Below are 22,781 nucleotides of genomic sequence, written 5' to 3' on the forward strand. Positions count from 1 at the left end.
GATAAACAGAACTCGAAAGGACAAACCAATTAATATAAATGTGTTGCATATGCACATACAAATCTGATTTTGTTTCTCAATGAGCCTTGTAGCTATGTTGATCAGCCATTAGGGGAACAAGTCTATGATAAGGAAGAAATATGTGCAAACAAATGTTTTGTCCTTTTTTTCCTCAGAATTAGCCCATTCAGAGCAGGATGTGTCAGCAACATGTTACAGTGTGGTTGGAAGAGGCACCAACTGTGAATATTTTACTTACTGTAGAGATCACTGTTGTAAAGATTGTGTGACAAAAAGTTGATAAACCTTGGACATTACTGTCAAATATTGGTTCACTAATATCCTTTGTTGATTCATCAATGTTAATCAAATCAAACAAGGCTCTAATGCGTGCCCTTATCTTCTCCTGTCTGTATTATTGTAATATTCTGCTAACAGGTCTCCCTACCTCACAATTTTATAACGTGCAAAATATCAAAAATGTTGCTGCTAGAATAATATAACTTTCTCCTAAACCAGTATCTGCTCATCTCCTCCTTAAATTCCTCTCTTGGCTTCCCATCAAGTTTTTGATCACCAACAAAGCTCTCCTTCTTACCTTCAATACTCTCCAATCATCTGCTTCTCCTTGCATATCAGCTTTGATCTCTCGTTATACCCCTGCTCGTCTCCTGCTCTCTGTTCATAACGGTCTACTTTCCACCCCTTACACCTCTACTGCCCTCCCGACTTAAAACTTTTACCCTCACTGCCCTTTACCTATGGAACTCCCTCACACTTGGTACTGTATATGCCAAGCATCTTCTCTCACCACCTTTAAGTCAAACCTTTAAACTCACCCCTTAAATGATTTTTTTTTAGTAGCCTAGACTCATGGCTACTGTCTCACACCCACACCCTCAAACCTACCAATCATTGTGGCCAAGCACTGCCATTTACTGCACTTATTCCCTTAACTGCTGTCTCTGTAATTCTCCCAACATACCACTTAGTTTGTAAACTCTTTGAGGAAGGGATTTCCTGTCCTATTGTCTGATTTTCTTTGTTGCATTATAATTCCCTGCCTGGTCTCATTTGTAAAGCGCTAAACAAGATTATGCGTACATTTACAAACTGGGTTATGCTTACACATCTGTAATCTTTTTTCTCACACTTCAGTAATCAATAATTGAAATCACATCAGAAAATGAGTCCTAGGTTTAAAATGATGTTCCATGCTGATTGTTTGCCGGCAGTCTAGTGACCCTTATAATTTTCGGGAAACATTGAGGTTTTGCTCCCTGTCTAATGGGGGACAATGAAAGGATCTCCACTTTTGTTAGTGTCATTAGGGGCTTGGCTGTGATAATGCAATCACTTTCCCAAGCGGTCATGTGGTCAGCGATACAGGAAGATTGCCAGTCAACCCAGATGCCTAGTTCTATCTTAGGGTACTCCAAGTTCTCAAGGCCCCCTAATTCCTTACTTGTATCTCCTAAACAAGATTATTTGTCCTGAGGACACAATATGTCTATTGGAGTCAACCTTGATCTGTTGCAATTAAATTGTTGCTTTATATTGGCAAGACCTGTGGCTATTTTTCTTTTATTTCACCAGCAAAATAAATATGCAGATATTTTGTAAGCTGAGAGCCCCCCAGATATTGGAGCCCTGCGATTCATCTCTTGGAGATCTGAGAATATGTAACAAAATAAATAAAATTTGGGATGGGGTTTCCTGCTTTATGATTCTAACTCACTAAATATGTTGGTGCATGCACACATCTGCACAGCTATTTAATCTACAGTCTATGTAATTTTTAAAAGATTTGAAGAGCTCTTATGCATCAAAAGAAAATGTATTTATTCAAAAAGAGGAACAAATAGTAATAGTCAAACCCCTAGCATGGAAATTGATGGCGTGAACAATTTAGTTTATTAATTGAACACAATAAACATTTTACTGGTACTGTATGTCCTGCAGTGTTGTATCAATATTTACAGGTATTGTACTTCAGGTATCATGGTACTATGGAAACACACATTGGGGCTGATTCATCAAACGCCAGTACGGGTTAAAGTCTGCGGTAGCTAATGCTGGATCGGGTGTGTCAACTTGTACCAGTGTTTTATTAATCTTTTCCATTGAGTTCTTTATGGGGTAGGCTTACAAGTGGGCATAAGACATATGAATATATTCTGGGTGCGGAGTATTCTAAATATTTACAATTATTCAGAATTCTGTATTGATGTGTATTTAGAATTATTTAATGATGAGAATTCTAATTATTGTTACTTAGTTTAGATTTTTTTTAGAACTAAAAATTTGAAACTAACAAGGACAGTCTACAAATGTGAGCACAATAGGAATAACTGCATATGATAAACATAAGATCACAGACATGTTGCCTTGCTTTTTTTTAAGGCCTTCCATATGTCAAGCAATGTTTTATGTTTCCCAGAGAAATTAAAATGCAAAACGTCTTCATACATGCCCTGTAGCCTACATGTTGTACCTGTGCTCATTTTTCTACCTGACCTTAAAACACCTTTCTCTTACATACGTAACTGGTGGTTTTCCCTTTGATGTACAGTGAAAGGCATTAAGGATGGGGTGTAAGTGTTTTAGGTAGGGTGACCATATTTATTCCGGGGGAAAACCACGCCAATTTTTTTGTATGAGCAATCAGAGATTGCCAGCTGCTGGTATGCATGCACGATTGGAGCTTGGCTGTTGCTCGTGCACATCCGAGAGTGGCACTTGCCGGCCATACGTTAGCATGCGCGATCGTGCTTGCAGTCCACCCATGCGCCCAGGCGGCCAATCGTGCACGTGCTTCCGGCGCCGATAAAAACCGGGACAGTGACCGAAAAAGTCGAGACAAAGGCCTAAAAACCGGGACTGTCCTGGCTAAACCGGGACATCTGGTCACCCTAGTTTTAGCAGATATCATTATTGAAATGCTCCTCTAATGTTTTTTGGATCTCACATCTCTAAATTTAAGAAGAAGCTTTACATTGTCAGAGATGTGTGATAATATTCACTATTACTATGTTGCCTTGACTACCAAAAACATTTGTAAAAGAGGAAATCAAATTCAGGAATTACTCATTGATTTTCTTCCTGGTTTTAGACCAACAACTGAAAACTGTTCATCATAAAAAATATAGGATACAGAATATTTATGTGTTATGTACACATTGAAACTTCATAAACAATTCCCATAAAGGTTTCACAGGGAAAAAAGGGATTAGTAAAATAAAAAGCCTAGAAAATATCACTAATGATGCACGGCTAGAAATAAAATGGCAGGCTTGACATTTTTAAACACTTGCATGGAATGCATTCACTGCTAATTGATTTTTAAAAGAGTGCTCTGGAATAGTGATTGTTTGGAAGTATCTTGGCGTTTCGCCAATACATGTACTACAAAGCAGAAATAGGTCATTCTTTTAGACTTTACTACTGTACAACTGGAAATACTGTATCCAATTCGTAGCCCTTTTTAATTTGATATCCCAGCTGTACACTTGCACACAGTAAATATTTTCTCTAGCTATTTAAGTATTTATTTGGTGCCAATGTATAACTTCCCTGCTGTCACGGACAGATAAAAGCGAGCATAAATGTAAAACAACTACGATTAAACCTAATTTTTTTCAATTGCGCTTCTTATGAATGGCTTCAATATATTTAAAATTCAACTGATAATCATATTCTGCTGACATTATTATGTTGTATCCATTTACCATTATCAAAGAAGTAAGAATTACACCAAGCACCATATGTGCCTCAGTATTTTATGACTCATTATTGTTAGTTGAATAGAGTTAAAATAAAAAAGCCACTTTTTGGAGTGGGCATACTGCAAATCTCAATGGGCAGCTGAAATATTAATGGAAATTACATCTATTCTATTTTAGCAAAAGAGCAGACTGAATGATAACGAGTAACATTGACCAAAAGCAATTACTTTAAAAGGATACTGCTAAGTATCTGAGAAAAATGATACCTTTAACTAGTAGTTTCTAAGGTCTTGTGTGTCTTTTATTGATTGCTCTTTAATATATAGTCCCTATGATTGAAAATGCTATCGGTAATGTCCTTCTCTTTACAACACTAGCTGTGGTTTATTGTGAAATATTGCAGACAGACTTTTATACGAATACAAATACACAGCCTGAGATTAAAAAAAAACAAACAAACTGTGTATGAATTACTAATGGCATTATTTGTATCCTTGACCTGCTACAAAACCCAATCTTGATTTGTTGTTTAAGTATTAAAGATGACGTATATTTATTATTTATTAAATAATGTTCATTTCATTTTCATACCAGATGGAATCAGTACAAACGTATTATTGACGATGCACTGTAATATAAAACAGAGCGAGCAGCATTAAATCAGTTTTCAGTTCTTGTTTGTTATTGATAAGGTATCATAAAAATATTGAAGTCCATTCTCTGCACTAAGCAGCTGTTGGTTGCAAAATGCAACAAAATTGAGGTGGGGGTCCAGATGGCACTTGGCAGCTGCTGAGCATTTGCGGTCCCATTTAGTAACCAACAGCTTCTGTAGTTGGCTGTGACTATTATATTTAGTCCTATTTTGCTGTGTTGGAGTACTTTAAACACATTGCAAATGAATACTTTGTAAACCTTTATGGCACTAACTGGGTTAAATAATACCACTGATAGTTTTCTAGATGTGTATGTAATGTGCAGTCTCGCGTTACATAGTCACATCAGTCTAATCTTTGCTGCAGAGGGTTTAGCATTGTAGTACTTTTTATTTTTTTAATGGAGATGTTGCATGTATTGCAATACCCTATTTGTTTCACTTTTTCTTTCACAGATACAGTATTTTTTCTGTGCTTACACTATTCTTTTTAAATAGCACATTGGCTGGTGTTTTAATTCTGAAAAATGTTTGCCTCTTAGTTTGCTGCAACATACATGGTATTGGATTTAAACATTTAAACATAGTTTTTTTAAACTATGGAAAAATACTCAAAATAAGCATACAGTAACATGTTTTTGCTGTCTTCAAACTTAAAAAAAAAGTATATATATATATATATATATATATATATATATATATATATATATATATATAACAAAAGGGGCAGCCGGCACTCCCAATACCATAAACAGTTTGCAGTGCATGTCCTATACCAATAGTATGAGAAAAGTAATCCACTCCAGCAGGAGCAAGCACAAGACAGCACTCAAAGGTAAGTAAGAAAACTTGTATTAAAAAAAATAGCACAAACATGACCAACGTTTTGGCCCTCGTGGGACCTTCAGCACCACCCTGAGGAAGGTCCCACGAGGACCGAAACATTGGTCATGTTTGTGCTATTTTAAAGAATACAAGTTTTCTTACTTACCTTTGAGTGCTGTCTTGTGTCTTCTCCTGCTGGAGTGGATTATCTCTCTCTCTCTCTCTCTCTCTCTCTCTCCTCTCTCTCTCTCTCTCTCTCTCTCTCTCTCTCTCTCTCTCTCTCTCTCTTTCTCTTTCTCTTTTTCTCTCTCTCTCTCTCTCTCTCGATTTCTCTCTCTCTTTCTCTCTCTCTCTTTCTCTCTCTCTCTCTCTCTTTCTCTCTCTTTTTCTCTTTCTCTCTCTCACTTTCTCTCTCTCTCTCTCTTTCTCTCTCTTTCTCTCTCTTTCTCTCTCTCTCTCTCTCTCTCTCTCTCTCTCTCTCTCTCTCTCTCTCTCTCTCTCTCTCTCTCTCTCTCTCTCTCTCTCTCTTTCTCTCTCTTTTTCTCTTTCTTTCTCACTCTCTCTTTCTCTCTCTCTCTCTCTCTCTCTCTCTCTCTCCTCTCTCTCTCTCTCCTCTCTCTCTCTCTCTCTCTCTCTCTCTCTCTCTCTCTCTCTCTCTCTCTCTCTCTTTCTCCTCTCTTTCTCTTTCTCTCTTTCTCTCTCCCTCTCTCTCTCTTTCTCTTCTCTCTCTCTCTTTATATATGTAATACGAGCTTGAGACAAAAGGTGGCACTGAGTGCTCATTTGCATGTCATTTCCCAGAATCCCTTGCTGCAATGGAAGCGCTGTATGCTGGGCGATAATGGGGAAAGACAGGGTTGCAGACCTGTCTAAGACATGCACATGAACATACAGTAATATTTACAGTTGCTTTATGCTGTACTGTGGAGGGTTTTTGTCACTTTTTTTACCCACCATAACCTTAATAATTGTGGTGATTTTATATATATATACATACATACATACATACATACATACATACATACATACATACATACATACATACATACATACATACATACATACATACATACATACACACACACACACACACACACACACACATATATATATATATACTGTATAGCCATGGCTGGTCCAGGCTATTTTTCTGCCTCCCTGTGTCATGTAAGCCCTAGTACTGTAGCTTGTACAGTGACAGGCTATCCTATGGGGTTTTTCCCCTCTTCATACTAACTGCCTGAGTGACAGGGTGGGTGAGTGAGAGTCAGTCCAGTTTCCCCCTTCATGGAGTAAGGACGAACAGTCTCCTAAAGGCCGGGGAGAGAGACATGCTTTCAACCCCTCATGGGCTGAGTGCAGCAAAAACAAATATAGCAATGCCTCAAGATTGCCAGCAGGCCAGCACCATCTAGAAGCCTGGGACTTACCCTGACAACTAATGCATTTGCTGTAATGACATCAACATTGGCTGCTACAATAAAGCATCCATTTTTATACTTCTGGCTAAGTGGCAGTCTATTGGACAGGAGTAAGGGAGTAAAGACTGTTATAGTGGGGACTGCCTTCAGCTCTGCTGAAGCCTACTATGACTGGAGGCACTGTCACCAAGGAGAAGAACACCAAGAAGCACCGTAAGCCTGTCCTGTTTCCCCATGTCATCGTGGAACTCTCAGCATCTCCTGAGCCAAACAGGTACTGAGCACCGGTACTGAGCACCGGTACTGAGCACCATACAGACCCTGCAGCCAGGCAAGATCTTCCAGGGAGTGAGTGAAGCAGCGATATATATATATATATATATATATATATATATATATATATATATATATATATATATATATTCATGTTTGGGTTTCTGTGTCCCCTGGAATCCCCTGGGATCTATCAAGAAAAAAAATCAAAAATTAAAACAATTAAGATTCTTTATCAATTAGTACAATATGTGCAAGCAGACACATGTTATAGATTTACACTGATCTAAACCTCCTTAAATAGGTTCTTAATAAGTTTGGTTTAACTGGGATTTAAATTAGGAGCAGTGGTCATTAACATTATCCAGATTAGAACTCTATTAATTACCATAGAAAGATCAAGAAAAATATTTTCAACTGCTTCAAATGAACTTGGCAAATCCTTGCTGTCTACAATGCATATTTTAATGTAAAAATACTGTAAATACTGTAAATTGACCTGTATTACATTTTATGTCATGCAGTCTTTTACTTGTAGGGCAGAGTAGACTAAACAATTCATGTTTATTTCTGTCCTTTCCCAATAAAACTTTTTTTTATTCCATTAGCTGATCTCAACCAGAATTGACTAGAGGAAGAAAGTCAAATAGTAGGTTGGCTCCACAAAGTTTGTGAAAGAAAGAGGACGACTATAGAACATAGCAAGCATAGTTGTGTACATCTCAATTTAAACTCTACACATGCAACTTCTCCCTAACTTCTCCTGTTGACTCAACGCACATCACAAGCTCACACGGTACAATAATTGGAGCAAATATCTTGCTACATTCAGTGTTATTGTCAGCATTATTACAATTTAGTGAACAACTCCATCCATGATGAAAATTAACATTTTAAAATTTGACCCAATGTTGCTCCAAGATTGCCTTGATGCATTTTGCATATCAATTGGTATATGAAATGTTTGTAAAGGCCCTCTGACAGATACAGATAAGTGTGGTGGTGTATAGCGGGCAGTTGCCCACTACTAATATTTACTTATTATTTACTATATTAGATTGTGATACATTTTAATAGACCAGGGTAGGAGTGCTTCATAGATGAAACTATTGTTTCAAGACTTCACAAGTAGTACAATCTGCAACAGATCTACATTTCTCTAGATTTACCAACAGACTACTCTGAACACCTCCTATATTACCAATGTTTGTTTTATGTATAGGGTTGCCAGACGTTCCTTATTCAGTATACAGGATTGCCGCTTTTTCAAGTAAATTGTCCCATTGTCTCTGAAAGGGCTGACAGCATGCATAATTGTCCCCTATTTGCAGAGCCTCTGTTACTGTAGCTGCTGGTTCCCAGCTCTCTCCATCTTTCACTCCTAAACCAACCCTCCAAGCGCCAGCGGATGTTGGGCCAGCCCGGAAGTCCGTCCCAACTTGGGTATCCACCCATGGGATCGTGTTGCACCTGAGTTCCCCCCTCAAATGTGTGTGTGTGTGTGTGTGATTGAGTGTGTGAAGGGGGAGATTGAGTTTGAAGGGGATTGAATGCTGAGGAAGGCGTGGGATTTTAGAGGGAGGGAGATTGAGGTAGTGCGATTGAGTGGAAGGAGGAGGAGTAAGAAAAATAGTGGTGGAAGAGAGGGGTGTAAGAGAAGGAGAGGACGAGAGGGGGTGTAAGAGAGGGAGAGGGGAGAGGTGGACGAGTGAGATTTCATAATGGATTATGGTTTCCTGTATTATAAGGCTAGGTCCCCAGTGTGGGCTTCTGCATGCGCTGTGGCGTGCGTGGTGGAAACAAGATCCGCCCCTCAAGGGGCCGGGCTTACTAGCTGCCTGCTTGCGTTTGTAGCAATCGTGATGTGCGACCACATACATTTTCTAAAGACAAGATTTTTGTCTTTTCTTGTGGCGACAGAGTGCTGGCCACATCATGGAGGTAGTTCAGCCAATGAGGGTGAACCAGTTGCGTGACGTCATGGCCACACCCGCCATGCTCCCCCCACCTCTTGCGATCTTGTCTTTCCCCCTGACGCACAATCACATACCACAGATCGCAGCTTGCAAAGGTACACGCGCCATCAGCAACCCTGACCCCAGCGCACGCGCAGTGACTGGGGCCATAGCCTGATAACTTTAGTGTGGCAACCCTAATTTTAATTTTAAAGCTACTGTAGTGACCACGGTTATTCTAACACAAACCAGTGGCAATCGCCAAAAAGACCCGGTACATGCTGGATACATGCCTTAAACTTGCCTTAAACTAGACCCAGCATTTCTGCATTGATTAATGGCCCATCAGATTAACAGCGGGGGTCCCTGGCAGTCCCATTCAAACTGAATGGGACTGCCAGGGACCCCTGCTGTGTTAATTCTATGGGTCATTAGTCAATACAGAAATGCCTTAAACTTGCCTTAAACTAGCCAGGTTACACCCAGCACATATCAGTATGTAACCTGGCTAGTTTAAGGCAAGCTTTAGAATACTCGTGGCCTCGTCTGTAATTGCAGTATGGTCAAATATTTCTATTGGGAATAGTGTGACTATGATTATCACTATCATCCTTAAAGATGGTTTAACTAACAATTGTGGGTACTACATGCAATGCATTTGTTTAAATCTGAATCAGTTCTTGCAAAATAACTTTTTGTGGGCTATTTATCAAAGCCCTCTAAACCCACACTTAGGACACAAAACTGCACACTATTTATGCAGTAGGGAGAAATAGTGGCTCAGTGAGTAAAGACACTGACTGGCACTGAGTGGCACTGAGTTTGAAGCCAGGAAACCTGGTTCACTTCCTGGTGTTAGGCTCCTTGTGACCTTGGGCAAGTCACCTTATCTCCCTGTGCCTCAGGCGCCAAAAACATTGATTGTAAGCTCCACAGGGCAGGGACCTGTGCCTGCAGAATGTCTCTGTAAAGCGCTACGTAAAACTAGCAACTCTATTCAAGAACATGCTTTTATTATTATTATGTATTTCCTTTGATAAATATTGTACAGTAGTTTTGCACTATTTTGCCCCACCCATACTACAAGATGTTGATAAATCACCCTCCATATTTCACGATTATATATTATGACTAGTGTATATTTTACTACAGTGACATCTTTTACCCAAACGATTTATAGCAGTTTTTAATTTAGTTTAGCATTCAGAACTTTCCAAATTTAGAATCACTAATGTATGCCCAATACTGTACAAATGACCAATTATATTGTTGACTGTTGTCATTTTTTAAATTGGTTGTAGGACATATCCAAAAATAAAAAACCAGCGTAAGCCTTCCTTTTATTTATTTATTTATTACTGTACTTACAAATTCCTAGCGTATGTACTGTACTGTAAATACTAATTAGTACAGCTGTGTGTATCATGTAATGTAGAAATAAAAGATACAGTTTTGCTACTCTGGGTTAGCAAAAAGTTTCAGCATTGTCATGCTTCATTAACTGTTTGCATACAAGACAAAAGTGCTTTCTGCTGAAGTGTAAAACCAACTTGGGACCAATTTTCCACAACATAAATTCTACATGTCTTCCATTTCCTGATATCCATGAAATCAAACAACTTTGCTGAGTCTTCCGCTTTTTCTATCGATATTGTCAATAGATATAATGAAAGTATTCATGTTTTCAGCTGTTCTTGCATTTTAAACATCTCTTGGATTGCTAAAGGGAAAGGAAAACAATGTCCATTCTTTAATCAAATGTTTAAATATTACACATAGTGATATCTATCTGTGAAAATGATGCTGTTCAGAATATTAAATCAGAGCCTACATATTGTATTTGCAACATTCTGTTTGGTATCTGGAAACAATATTTTTATGTTCCCTATAGCACATGTAGGCCCATATTTACTAAGCATTCATCTGGAGCTGGAAGTCACTTTATAGTCCATTGACGAGAAAGTATTGCAAGGTGCCTTCAACCACCAGAAGGTGTCTTATGACAAAAGACTGCTTAGTAAATATGGAATTAGTGACACTTTATTACTAGTATTATTAATTCTATATTTAAGTTGTGAGATATATTTTGTTTCCTTCTAGAAACAAGCTGTAAATTACTGTTCTTAAATGTATCTATTTAAACATACCCTATTTGGATAACTTCTAGGTTCATGTATATCTCTTCTACATTCAAGCTTTCAAAATTCTAGTATAACTATAATTTAACAGATATTTACAGTAGGCCTGGTTTCAAAATATTCCACTAACTGCTTATGTATGTATATTTATCTTTCCTTTCCCAAATAACCCTCTGACAAACCCAGCTCCAAAGCACCTCTGTTGCACCTCTTAAAGTCTATCTTGGCACTTCATTTAAATTCCACTTCCTCCTCCTATTTTGCAACCTTAAAATTAGGATTTCAATATACAGAACATAGTATTTTTGTACACTGTTATACAACACTAATAAGGTTGTATGCTCGTTTTAATGTTTTGTTTATGTGCTTGTTTTCCATTACATGTTCCTGGGAAAGTGTTGGTGCTTTAAAAATAAATGGTAAAATGAATGAATGATGAACTTCTAAACCAAGATTATTGTGTATACTAGTACTGTATGTTGTTTCTTTTCTGTTTAGATATTCTTCTTAAATACAGTACTGTATGTACATTTACTGTGCAAGCATTAAGCATGGGGACTGTTAGCACATCTAAAGTAACATCTGCTCTGTCTTTTTGTTGCTGGGTTCATTGTATAATTAGCTATATATTTCACCAAATACAATTTTACTCCCAAGGCAGACAGAACAGCATGAAGAAAACATAAATAATTGCAGATTAGAGAAACAGAAGGCCAACTGGGTTTAGATAGCTTTGTTGAAAACAGGGTTAAGGAGAAACGAAGGTCATGAGAGAAAAATATAGTACGAATAAAAGACAAATGTTCTGACAACTGATCTGGGGACAGAAGATGAAAAAATATTATTAAAACCACATGCTGTAGTCAATAATTTCCCTTCAAATCTGAGCTTGTGATATTTATTTCTTGTATTGCTCTTATCTAAGAAAAATATGTATTTCATTTATGCATATGTCACATATATTTCATATATGTTACATGTGTGTTTTGTATTCCGATTGTTCACTTACAGTTTTAAGAATAGATACAAATATTAAGCATGACCTTTTGACTAATATTATAATATTTACAAGGCAATTCACTAAAACTGAGAAATATGTTGGTTTCTCCTGCAGACAGTGTGCTCTGCATATTATTATATTGCATTGAATATCTTATTCCTGAGCTCCTCCTCAAAATGCTCAAAATTGGACCTTGATACTAAATGGTATATCTTCATGAGCCATTAAATTGCTAAAGGGGATCTTCAAAGCACCCTAACGAGGCGTTAACTGCCGTCTTAAAGCTAGGACTTTATTGGGCTTCAGTGCTAATGAGATGCAAAAGAGGAGTGGAACACCTCAATGCATATCCACAGCAGTCCAATTAATGCACCTAATGCCGGGTAGCAGAACATTATTTGGCCTTGTCCAGGGTTCTGAAGTGGCACACTTTGGCTTCATATAGTATATTGCATTAGCAATATAAGAAGAAAAAAGTGAATAGCTTGGACTCGCTCAAGAAATTTAGTTGTGACCTATGTATTAACCCCTTGGAAGTCATAGTGACCATGTAGGCATGCATACTGCATGCCTTCATGGTCGCTAAGGTAACCAAGGGGTTAATACATTATAGCCTAACTACCTAACTACCCATTGTATGTCAACCACCCTACCTGAGGTACCTACCCCCATAACCCGCCTCACCCGCCAAAAAACCTACTCTACATCCCCACTAGACTAATGGGCAATAGCCCTCTTAGCCAAATGTGGCTTATAGTGCTTTTGGTCAGCAGAATACACAATGTTTCGGAGGGAATCTCCACCCTTCATCAAGTCTTTACAGATATGCAATCCCCAAGAGACCTTATAAACATTAAAAACCACACCCACTATTAAAGAAAGATTAAATGAATCTTTAATTTGGTTAACTCCTTGGTGAAGCCAGTTTCCTGAAGTTTGTGGTTCAATACTATATCAACACAGCTGATCGATGAGGAGTCTGTTCCTTCATTGTAGTATTAGAAATTATGATCCACTGTACATTTAAAAAATACACCAGTGGGAAAGCATTTTTATTTACATAAACATAATGTATCACAATTATAATGACAAGTGATAGGACAAATACAAACACCTACCAGAGGAGAAAATGACACAAAATACTGTCTACAAAGAGAAATGTTTTGGATTGATAAATTGGATACAGAAAGCGCTAAGGGGTTACATGAATGCTTGAGTTTCAAATGTTTTTGGCGTTAATGCAATATAGGTTATATTATATGCTTTACATTGACTGTATATTATTGAAATGTCTAAAAATGTATTCTGATCTTCTCTGGATTTTTTATGTAAAAAGATCTGATAAGATAAAAGGTGTTATCTAAACATCTATGAATAACATCTAAGGATATTAATGTATCCAGGTTCTCGGTGTAATAAAATAACCTTTATAAGGATTTGTTTTTTCTATATCCTTCTGTAATTTCTGCAGTTGTATATAGGTAGATGTATAATAACTTTTGATCATTTAAAAAAAAAAATATTTCCATAAAGGTTTTTGCTATTAGTAGCTATTTTCTAATTATATATATATTTCTGTAAACATTACCATTAACATTGATATTATGTGTAGAAACATACCAGCTGTATATACAGTACTAGAGTTTGCACTTAATAACAAGTGGGACATATAATTGTTTCAATGTTATATGTAAATGAGATGTAGCCCAACATGAGGCACTTAATTGTGCGTGTAGTTTATAATGTTTATAAGGTCTTTTGGTGATTGTGTATCTGTTTTACCTGACGAAGGATGGAGATGCCCCCTGAAACTGACCAAAAGGTGAAAATAAAAGTAGCTTTTAGTTTTATACTCTACATATAGGGGTTGCGTATCACTAGTGCAGCAGTCATACTACTTTTGTGTGCTATAATAGATACGAGATGATTTTAGAACAAGAGAAAAAAGGCAACTACACTTTTTTAAGCTACCATTTAACCCTGGACACACATTCTGTAAGAGAGCAAGGAAACAATCAAACATGTATTATAGGGCTTTTGCTCATTGCAAAGCATTACAACATACATTTAAAATAAAGACATACAAAAAAAATCACATCTTAAAAAAAAACAATAATTTTAATCTATTGATTTTCACTGTGGCTACCTAGGCCCTGAATGGGGGACTAGATGGCCACATAGGCAGTATATGTTGACCATTAAAAACAATTGGAATACTTACCACTGCCGGGATGAAGGCCGTCCTCCTCATCTTCAGAGCAGAAACTCCCATAAACAATTCAATAAAGGACAGATGCCCAACCATAAAAAATAACAATCCAAGCCATGATAGCTAACAAAAAAAAAATAGAATTGATCCAAGGCCCAATGGCCAAAAAAAAACCAAAGTGAAAATAAATCCAGGTGCAATGGCCTATTTGTAATTCAAAGGCATCCGTGGTGTCCGACGTTGGATCCTCAACTTGACCCGCAGCCCTCGATCCTCAGTTGATAGAAGAAGATTCTTTGGTGAGTATTTATGTTCTATCTTCTTTTCTTTATATCTTAAAACCTGTTTTCTTTCTCCTCTTCTTTCTTCAGGCCCAAGCTCTTGCAACTTCAGTCTTCTGAGCTGGCCCATGCATTATATAGGGTCTGAAACATCACAGAAAGCCAAACGTCACATGGTAATCAACCAATCAGGTTGGATGATATACCATGTGATTCTCTCCCTTTTGTTTAGATGAAATGTAAACACTTAGCTAATAGGGCTATTGCCCTTTAGTCTAGTGAGGTGGGGGGCGGGGTAGGTGGGGGGGTAGTTTGGTTGGGGGGGTTGGCTTATGGGGGTAGGCCTCTGGGAAGAGAAGTTAGGTTGCCCAATAGGATTTCAGAGGGTGGGGGGATTTAATGTAGCTTTGTGTATCTACCCCATAGACGCAAAGAGACAGAGTCAATAGTTGCACTGGTTTTTGGAGAATTCTTGCACCTCCTTTTTGTGACATTTGGTACATATCCCTCCCACCCCCCTCCAAAGGGTAACAACTGAGTGCAGGAGATAATGTTCGTATAACAAATTAGGTTTGCAAAAGAACAAATGTTTATTGGTTGTTATAAAATGCATTGAGTTTTGATCTTGGAGATTATCTACATATAGTAAAAACTAGTGATAAAAATGGTAAACTTTGCTAGAAATTTGCCAAGCGTTAACAGATAATTTACTTTTGCAAATTCCAAGAGAAGCAAATGACATTAGGTATCTTGCCCCGGCCCCGCTGCGTTCTGGCGTCGCAACCTTGTGTGCCAACACGAGTGTAAGCTTCTATTTTTTCGAAATTCATATAATTCTAGCAAAGACTGAGTCTGTGGCTAATGATATATGGTATTGTGTATCTATATACTGTATACAAAGGTCTTAATAACGTATATACAGTTTAAGGTTTTTTCAATGTATTTCATGGAAGATGGCTTTGACACCAAAAAATATGCAATCAAAATCAAAACTCTATTACTGTTCAATATTCAGTACAAAACTCTCCAATAATAATTGTATATGAGTTTGAAGACATGTCAATTTTATGATCAATAATGTGTCAACGCATGTACTGTACTTAAGAATATACACTGAAATCTATAACCATTCTTCTTTATATGAACATGTCTATTGCAAGGTAAATACCTTGGGCAGACAGCTTCATTAGGGGGTATGAGACATCTGGGAGGTATTTTGTCGATTTAATAGATGCTTTTTCCAGGATGCTTCACCAACACCTTCAGATCAATTACAGTTGACAGCGTAGCTGTGAGCTTCTTCACCATATACTGTAGGTCCAATGATGGGGTTAGCTGCAGTGGCACAGAGAATTTAATTTTCTTTCTCTTTTAGTTTCACACAACAAACAATAAATCATATTCCCAAAGAGATAGCAAGACAGCAACTAGATGCTGGTTTCATTCATATCAGGGGAGATCTTTAGTAGTTTTCAAAAGCAATGTAATTAGAGAAGCAGTTCTTTCATGAAAAATTATTTCTGTGTAGATCTTCTGTTTTTACAGGTGTTACTCAAAAAAGGGTGGGCAGAGGTTAAGAGCTAAAATACCATTTATAATCTAGCATTACTTTAGATCAGAGACAGAAAAGACATAAAACAAATCTATAAAACACATAAAAACACTATGAAAGCAACAACAGTAAAGGCACAATAACACCATTTGATGAGGAATATCAGCTTCCAGAAGAATGGAAGACATTGACAAAAAAGAAAATGCAACTTATTAACCCCGTATGCATCCGTGTGTGTGTGTTCCCCGTGGCTTAAAGGAGAAATCCATGCCATATCCTATGTGTGTTTAAAAAAAAAAAATTATAAATCAGTTCTGTAGTTTTAGATAATACTGATTACCTGTTTTAAATGTAAAATTAAACTCTTAATGCCATTTTAATGAGTTTTAATATACTGAGCATACCTTGATTTCTATATCATGTTTTAGCCCACCTCCCCAGCAGTGCAAGATCTTTGTAATACATTTCCATTTGTGATAATTTGTTGATAATTTTCCCAGCAGTTTGAGCTGCAAACTGCAACAATAGACAATGTTACCTTAGTAATATAAGAATACATTTAGTTGCTGAGTTACCCTGACAAGAATTGATCTGAAACTGAAAGGCAGCCATTTAGTGAACCCTGGGAAGTAGGATTACTGATCGGTCACAGGACAATAAATCAATTGGCTGTGTAGCTGCTTGGACTGCGTCTTTAATGGATACTCTTACTTTTGTAAAATATTTGTTGAAACAATATTACTATGACGACTTTCTTGTATTCATGCAAGCCAAATTAATTTTTATTTACACAAGCATTTCCGTTCCCAAGTGATGGAGAAATGTCTAATCACAGCATATTAATAAATACACCAACATGTGCTTGGTTTTTTTTAAATTCTTGTCCTATATCATAAAAAATGTTAAGATGCAAAAATAAATATTAGTGAGTTTCCCCAATAGCTCTTTTGGATGATCAAAAATAGAACAATTTTATGTCTTTCTGTTGTACATCAATACAAATATATTACAAACGCATACGAGTGTAGTACACCATACAACTACTGTCTATAACACAAGTATACAAAAACAACATTCATTTTTTGGGCATTTTCAAATAATGTTTTATTGCAGTGCCTTCATTATTCATGGTCTTGGGAGAAATATTCCATCCTGAATGTTAGGAAAGGACACAATCAATTCAGTACTTATAGCTGCTATTGGTGGTACATTGTACTCGGCCAGTTAGAAATAAAATTGGCACATTCATCTTACATCTATTGGTGTCATTCATGGCTTTTTGTTCCACTTTTTCTCCATGTGCATGGGCTTACGATTTTCAATAGGAGTTACATTATATGACATGCACATACTGTACTGTAAGTGCAGTGTTTAAATACGCACCAAAACAATCAGCCAGGTCTGAGGTCGAGTAGATTACCTTGACTTGCATTGTGCATCAAAAGCATTTGGATCTAAAAATGGAGAAGTTCCACAAAGCAAACTGTGCTTCATGTTCTTTTTTCATTGGTACATCAAACTGATAGTTTTGTTGTGTACGGAAGTATTACAATCCGTGTGTAAAGTTTTAATGTAATCTTCAAAGACGACTGATAATCTTCTTATTGTTTCTGTACTCCTTACAATGGCACATACATTGCATACATTGGAGATTGATAATATGGTATTTCTACATGCTCTACACGTATACATGTCTCCCTTTCCAGTGGAAATGTAAGAATTGCTATTACACAATGGTTTGGACTAGGTGAAAAAAGCACGTGTTGCATATGTGCTACTTACTATTCCTTATAAAGATATTACACTGGGAATAGTAAGATGTCAACATACATTTACTATTTGTTTAGATTTGATTTGATAAACATTAATGTTATTATTTATTTTAAGAATACTTTATAGAACAGAGTTTGTGTTTGCTAGGTAAATTAAAGATATTTTTTGTCACTATTGTCACAAGTATGGAGTCCATGTACTAAGTGTTGCAAACCACTTTTTTAGCGCATAATTGGCGCATGCCAAACTCAATTTTAATAGCATTTGTGTGCGCTCATGTACTAACCTCAAATTTCTACTACTGTGTAAAAAAAAGTTTTCATTTATTTTGGCGCAGAGAAATGCACTATGCTTAACGTAAACATAAAGTTGCTACTGTATGCATAAAAACAAAAATGTATTTGACGCCACATAGATGTTTCAGTATATCGGTTAACACAATGTATTATTTTCACAGTATAGATTTAAATAATATTACACTAATTATTATTTACTAATACTAGTTAAAAAAATAAAAATACAGAAAATTCTGTTTTGATGTAAAATGTATCAATCAGCAATTGAACATGAGGGATATGAAAAAAATATATTTGAAACAACCAAATTGTTATTATTAGGTTTGACCAGTATTACTTTTCAGCACTGGAATTTGTAACACCTCACCTATAGTACGTTCATTCTTACTGTGTACTGTCAGGATCTAAAAAAAAAAATATATCCATATCAAAGGTGAACATCTCCAAGACCCATACTAGAAATGACTAAACCCATAGTACTGATCCATTTATATGTTACAATAGAACAAAAACTGAGGTGCTTCCCAAATCAAAACAATAGTTAAAAACATACAAATTACGTAAATGAGATAAAATAAATATGTATTAATACTGGCCCTGGGTGGTTTGGTGCAGCTCTACCCGGTAGAGAATCTCCCTGGATCCTTGAGGTAGGTGGTGGAACAGATGTGGGGAGCGCAAACCATAAAAATAGAAGATGTACAGAACAATTGTCTGTTGAATCACTGTATTAAAAAATAAGTGTTAAGCATGCAACCAACCATGCACAGGTAGAGATAGTAAAAGGGGGAACACAGATGCTGTTGTATGCTAGTATAACCCTCTGTATAACCAACACATGTGGGGTGTCTAAACCAGTTAAGTATCCAATATCCACTATACAGTGAAAGAGATAATAATAAATACATATCCGACTCACAGCCATGTGTGAGTCACTACATGTAGAGGTATCTTTGAATTCTCCTCACAGACTGAAGTAACTGCCCCAGTGATCGTGCAGACGGAAGGATGGTGGTATATAACCGTGATGGTATAATAAATAAATAAATAATGACTCACACGGCCATGTGTGAGTCACTGCCCATAGGTGGTTTCTTTGCCTTCTGTGTCTTCTGGGTCTGTCTCTCCACAGGGCGTCCTAGCACTCGTGGCAAGCACAGTCCCATAAAGACATCCAGGAGAGTAGGGGTTAAAAATAACACACTATTAGATCGAGACAATAAAAAGCTAGAAAAACCACTTACATAGCGAGTGGTTAACACAGATACCCAGCAAGCTCACGAGTGGCCTTGTGGAATCTCCGCTCCTCGTAACTCCTCGCAGTGTCACTGAATACCGCGTCCGGGAACAGAGGGAAAACTGTAGTAGTGTGGGAGTACGGAGTCCTAGATTGTCCAAAAAGCGCCACGTTCAGCTGGCTACGCGTTTCGCACAGTAAATTTGCTTCATCAGGCCGTGAACATGGAGGGCTGAGGGGGTGTATATGTAGTCCTTGGGAGCTGCTGATTGGATCATTCTGACTGCTGGCATTCATGTAGTTGGTCATTTTCACGGCGTCCAGGTTCCATAGCGTCATGGAGTTCGAGGGGGACTAGCTAATAGTTCTCCGTGGGGTGACTAGAAATCTTGCATATAAAAAAGCCATACGAAACACTTTTAAATAATCTGTTCTCATCTCTATCTCTACCTGTGCATGGTTGGTTGCATGCTTGAAACTTATTTTTTAATACAGTGATTCTACTGACAATTGTTCTGTACATCTTCACAGATGCTATGGTATAACATGGTAATTAATGTAGGCTAGTAATTTTCCTATCACTATTCCTATAATTTACACAAGTATTTTATGTTAAATCAACAATTCATTTTTTCTTTGAACTTATTTGACAAGCAGCTGCCCTGATGTCTTGGACCCTACACACCCTGAGGTGCAGGCACTGGTGGACACAAAATGACCAAGTAATCAGTGCTCGCTCCAATGCCCAACAAAAACTCTATCTATTGGTGACCCATGTGGCCATGTTTATATTTTTTTTTAGAGATTACAGAACATTTAAATAGCTTTTTACTGGGAATTGGGAGGGTTCCTGGAGGTCACAGAACCTCTGATGAGAGCTGGGGACCATAGTTCAGGTAAGGAGGATTGCTGCTTTAAACAATAATGTGCACATGTTGGCACTTATAAGGTAATTTTCTTCACACTTATGGTTTCGTTTATAAACTTTGACGTTTATCATGCACCAGTTATTCACAAAATTGCAATAAGTATTTGCTGTGCTCTAGAATAATGTAACTTTAATTACTATGTACTGTTTATTTATTAGATTTTCTTACACGGAAATATTCAATGTAAATGTCAAAACACATGAACATTGTACAGTAAATTTAAAGGATGGAAAATTATCAATATTTTCTAATTAATATTTGCTCCTTTCCCTAAGCAGTTATGAAGATACTTAATACACAAGCTAAGATTAAAGTTGACAATTGCAAACATAAGCCAACCAACATAGAAACAAAATCAATACTTACATTTCCCTTGGGGCCACTATTTACTGTTCCCAGCACCATTTCCTTAATGGAATGGCAGTTATGTTTGCAGAAACCTTGTAACTAGCATTTTATGTTTTAACTAAAAGCAGCTTTCTCGAAGAATAACAAATATAACATGATGCCTAAAGTTAATGGCAAAAAAATATTTTAAGCTGTCATGTAACCGCATGCATCAATAAAAAATGTCCTTTAGAATAAGAGGATAAAGCCACATTTCTGAAGGAAAGTATTTCACTTGGCAAGCTTTGTTAACGTATCTTTCTTAATTTGAGTGAGATATGCACTCATCCATAATTGTCTATGGCACTATGCAGTAGCCAGTGCTTTACTGCAGCTTTCCTCCTTCACCTCTATTTTATTTCATTGTTATTTTAGCTGACACTGGAACAGGACCCCTCCTGTCTTACCACAGGGAGAACCTGGTTAGAAACATATTTCACCTCTTAATCCCATGGCGCTGGTCATATCAGGCTTCCTTAAATTATTGGCTCACAACAAAAGATGTTGCCGGAGGCCATTTTTGTTCTCTGAAACAAACCTATAACAAGCTAACATTTTGTAATACACTGTACAGCATTGTCCACTATGAAGCTGAGCATGTGGTTCATCAGCCCCTGTATCAAAGAGCTCAGTAGAATTTTGCAGCCAGGAAGACAAAGGGCCTTATATTATATATACTGTATGCTGTTCAGGCCAGTTTCTGTTCAAAATCCCTATTGACGTCTGTGGGGATTTTTGTCAAACAATGGCACAAATGGCATATATAGAATTATCCCCAAAGTGACTTTGCCATTATCATAGACTGGTCTGTACAAGACTGAAATAACTATATAAAATGTAAAAAATCTTGTTATTCAGATTTAAAAAATTGTATGCAAATTAGTTAAATTCAGTTTATGCCAGCACAGCTATTTACAGTAGAATAACAGATAACATATTTTGAATTATGAACCATGTTCAACCTATCCAGCTATCATATTGCTCCATGGCTCTACTGATAAATAACATGCCAGCGTTAACGCATTTCTTGGAGTAATAAATTGGTAATAATGTCAGCTACAAAATACAGATTATTTAATGGCATTATTTTCTGGTAACATGAGTAATAACATATTCTACATCTGTACACCCTCATACACCAAAATTATTCATGGTCTAAGTATCAATGTTTAAACACCTTTACTCCTATTGAGTCATCTTTGTTTTTGATTACTGTAGCTGTGATTTCTCTCTACATAAACCCCACTTCTTTACAGACTCTGGCACTTTGGCATCTCCTCAAAGTAAGAATGCCTTTATCGTACATGTGATTAATATAACGTATTAAAATGTGTACATATTTTTATTTTATTTTACTTTTAACAATATTAACATGTTATTTTTTAGCCCCATGGTTCAATAATGTAAGTTTCCTGGTTTATTTAGACTAAGGACCTTTGAAGAGGAACATTTAGCTGTTTATTCATGCAAAAAAAATAAAAAGCTGAAGCACTCTTCACCCAATTCAAAAAAAGGTGAAGAGGTAGCTAATGAAAGTCCATCCAAAAATTAGGGGCTTTCTTTGGCGGAATTGAAAATCAGCATGCAGATATGACATTTCGAATAAATTACTTATTCACATGCTATTCAATAAACTCTGAACAATCACAGACCTCTTGTTCAGTTTTTTTATTGCTAGTTCAAGGGGACGAACAAGTCGATTTAGAAATCTATATGACATGCACCATATAGAAAATATACAGATGTATCAAGACTGTGTCTTCGGGGCCGCTGCCACGCACAGTCATGCAACCTGGTAGGTGGACCCATTTGGAAGCATGGATCCCCTGAAGCTCGAGAGCGGCATACACTGCTCTTGGCGCCGCCGACTTTCGCTTAATCAGTGGCACCAGGGTCAGTGAATCTTGCTACATCTGTATTTAGACCTACATATAAATTCACAATATTATTAACTATATTATTGGAGGTATAATAAATGTCCAGGAGGAAATAACCAAACGAATCCCACTATCAATCAACAAGAAACAGAAGGACATACGAACACTATAAGAAAAAACACATCCCATTTGTATATAGAAAATAATGCGAAAAACATCACTATAACGTAAGAATCGCAAAATGAAAA

General features: G+C 37.0%; 1 protein-coding gene across 4 annotated transcripts in view; it reads left to right on the forward strand.

The window, feature by feature from the left end:
* The window catches only part of DACH1 (dachshund family transcription factor 1), a 466,035-nt gene that overhangs the window by 267,016 nt on the left and 176,238 nt on the right, over positions 1 to 22,781 (forward strand). For 2 of the 4 annotated variants that reach the window (XM_075591024.1, XM_075591026.1), the window contains exon 4: positions 14,423 to 14,500. The exons of the other annotated variants lie outside the window; for them this stretch is intronic. In XM_075591024.1, coding sequence (XP_075447139.1) covers positions 14,423 to 14,500 — 78 coding nt within the window. The remainder of the gene's footprint in view (positions 1 to 14,422; positions 14,501 to 22,781) is intronic. 4 annotated transcript variants of the gene reach the window in all.

The sequence above is a fragment of the Ascaphus truei genome, chromosome 3 (genome assembly GCF_040206685.1).
Source record: "Ascaphus truei isolate aAscTru1 chromosome 3, aAscTru1.hap1, whole genome shotgun sequence".
In the NCBI taxonomy this organism is placed as follows: Eukaryota; Metazoa; Chordata; class Amphibia; order Anura; family Ascaphidae; genus Ascaphus; species Ascaphus truei.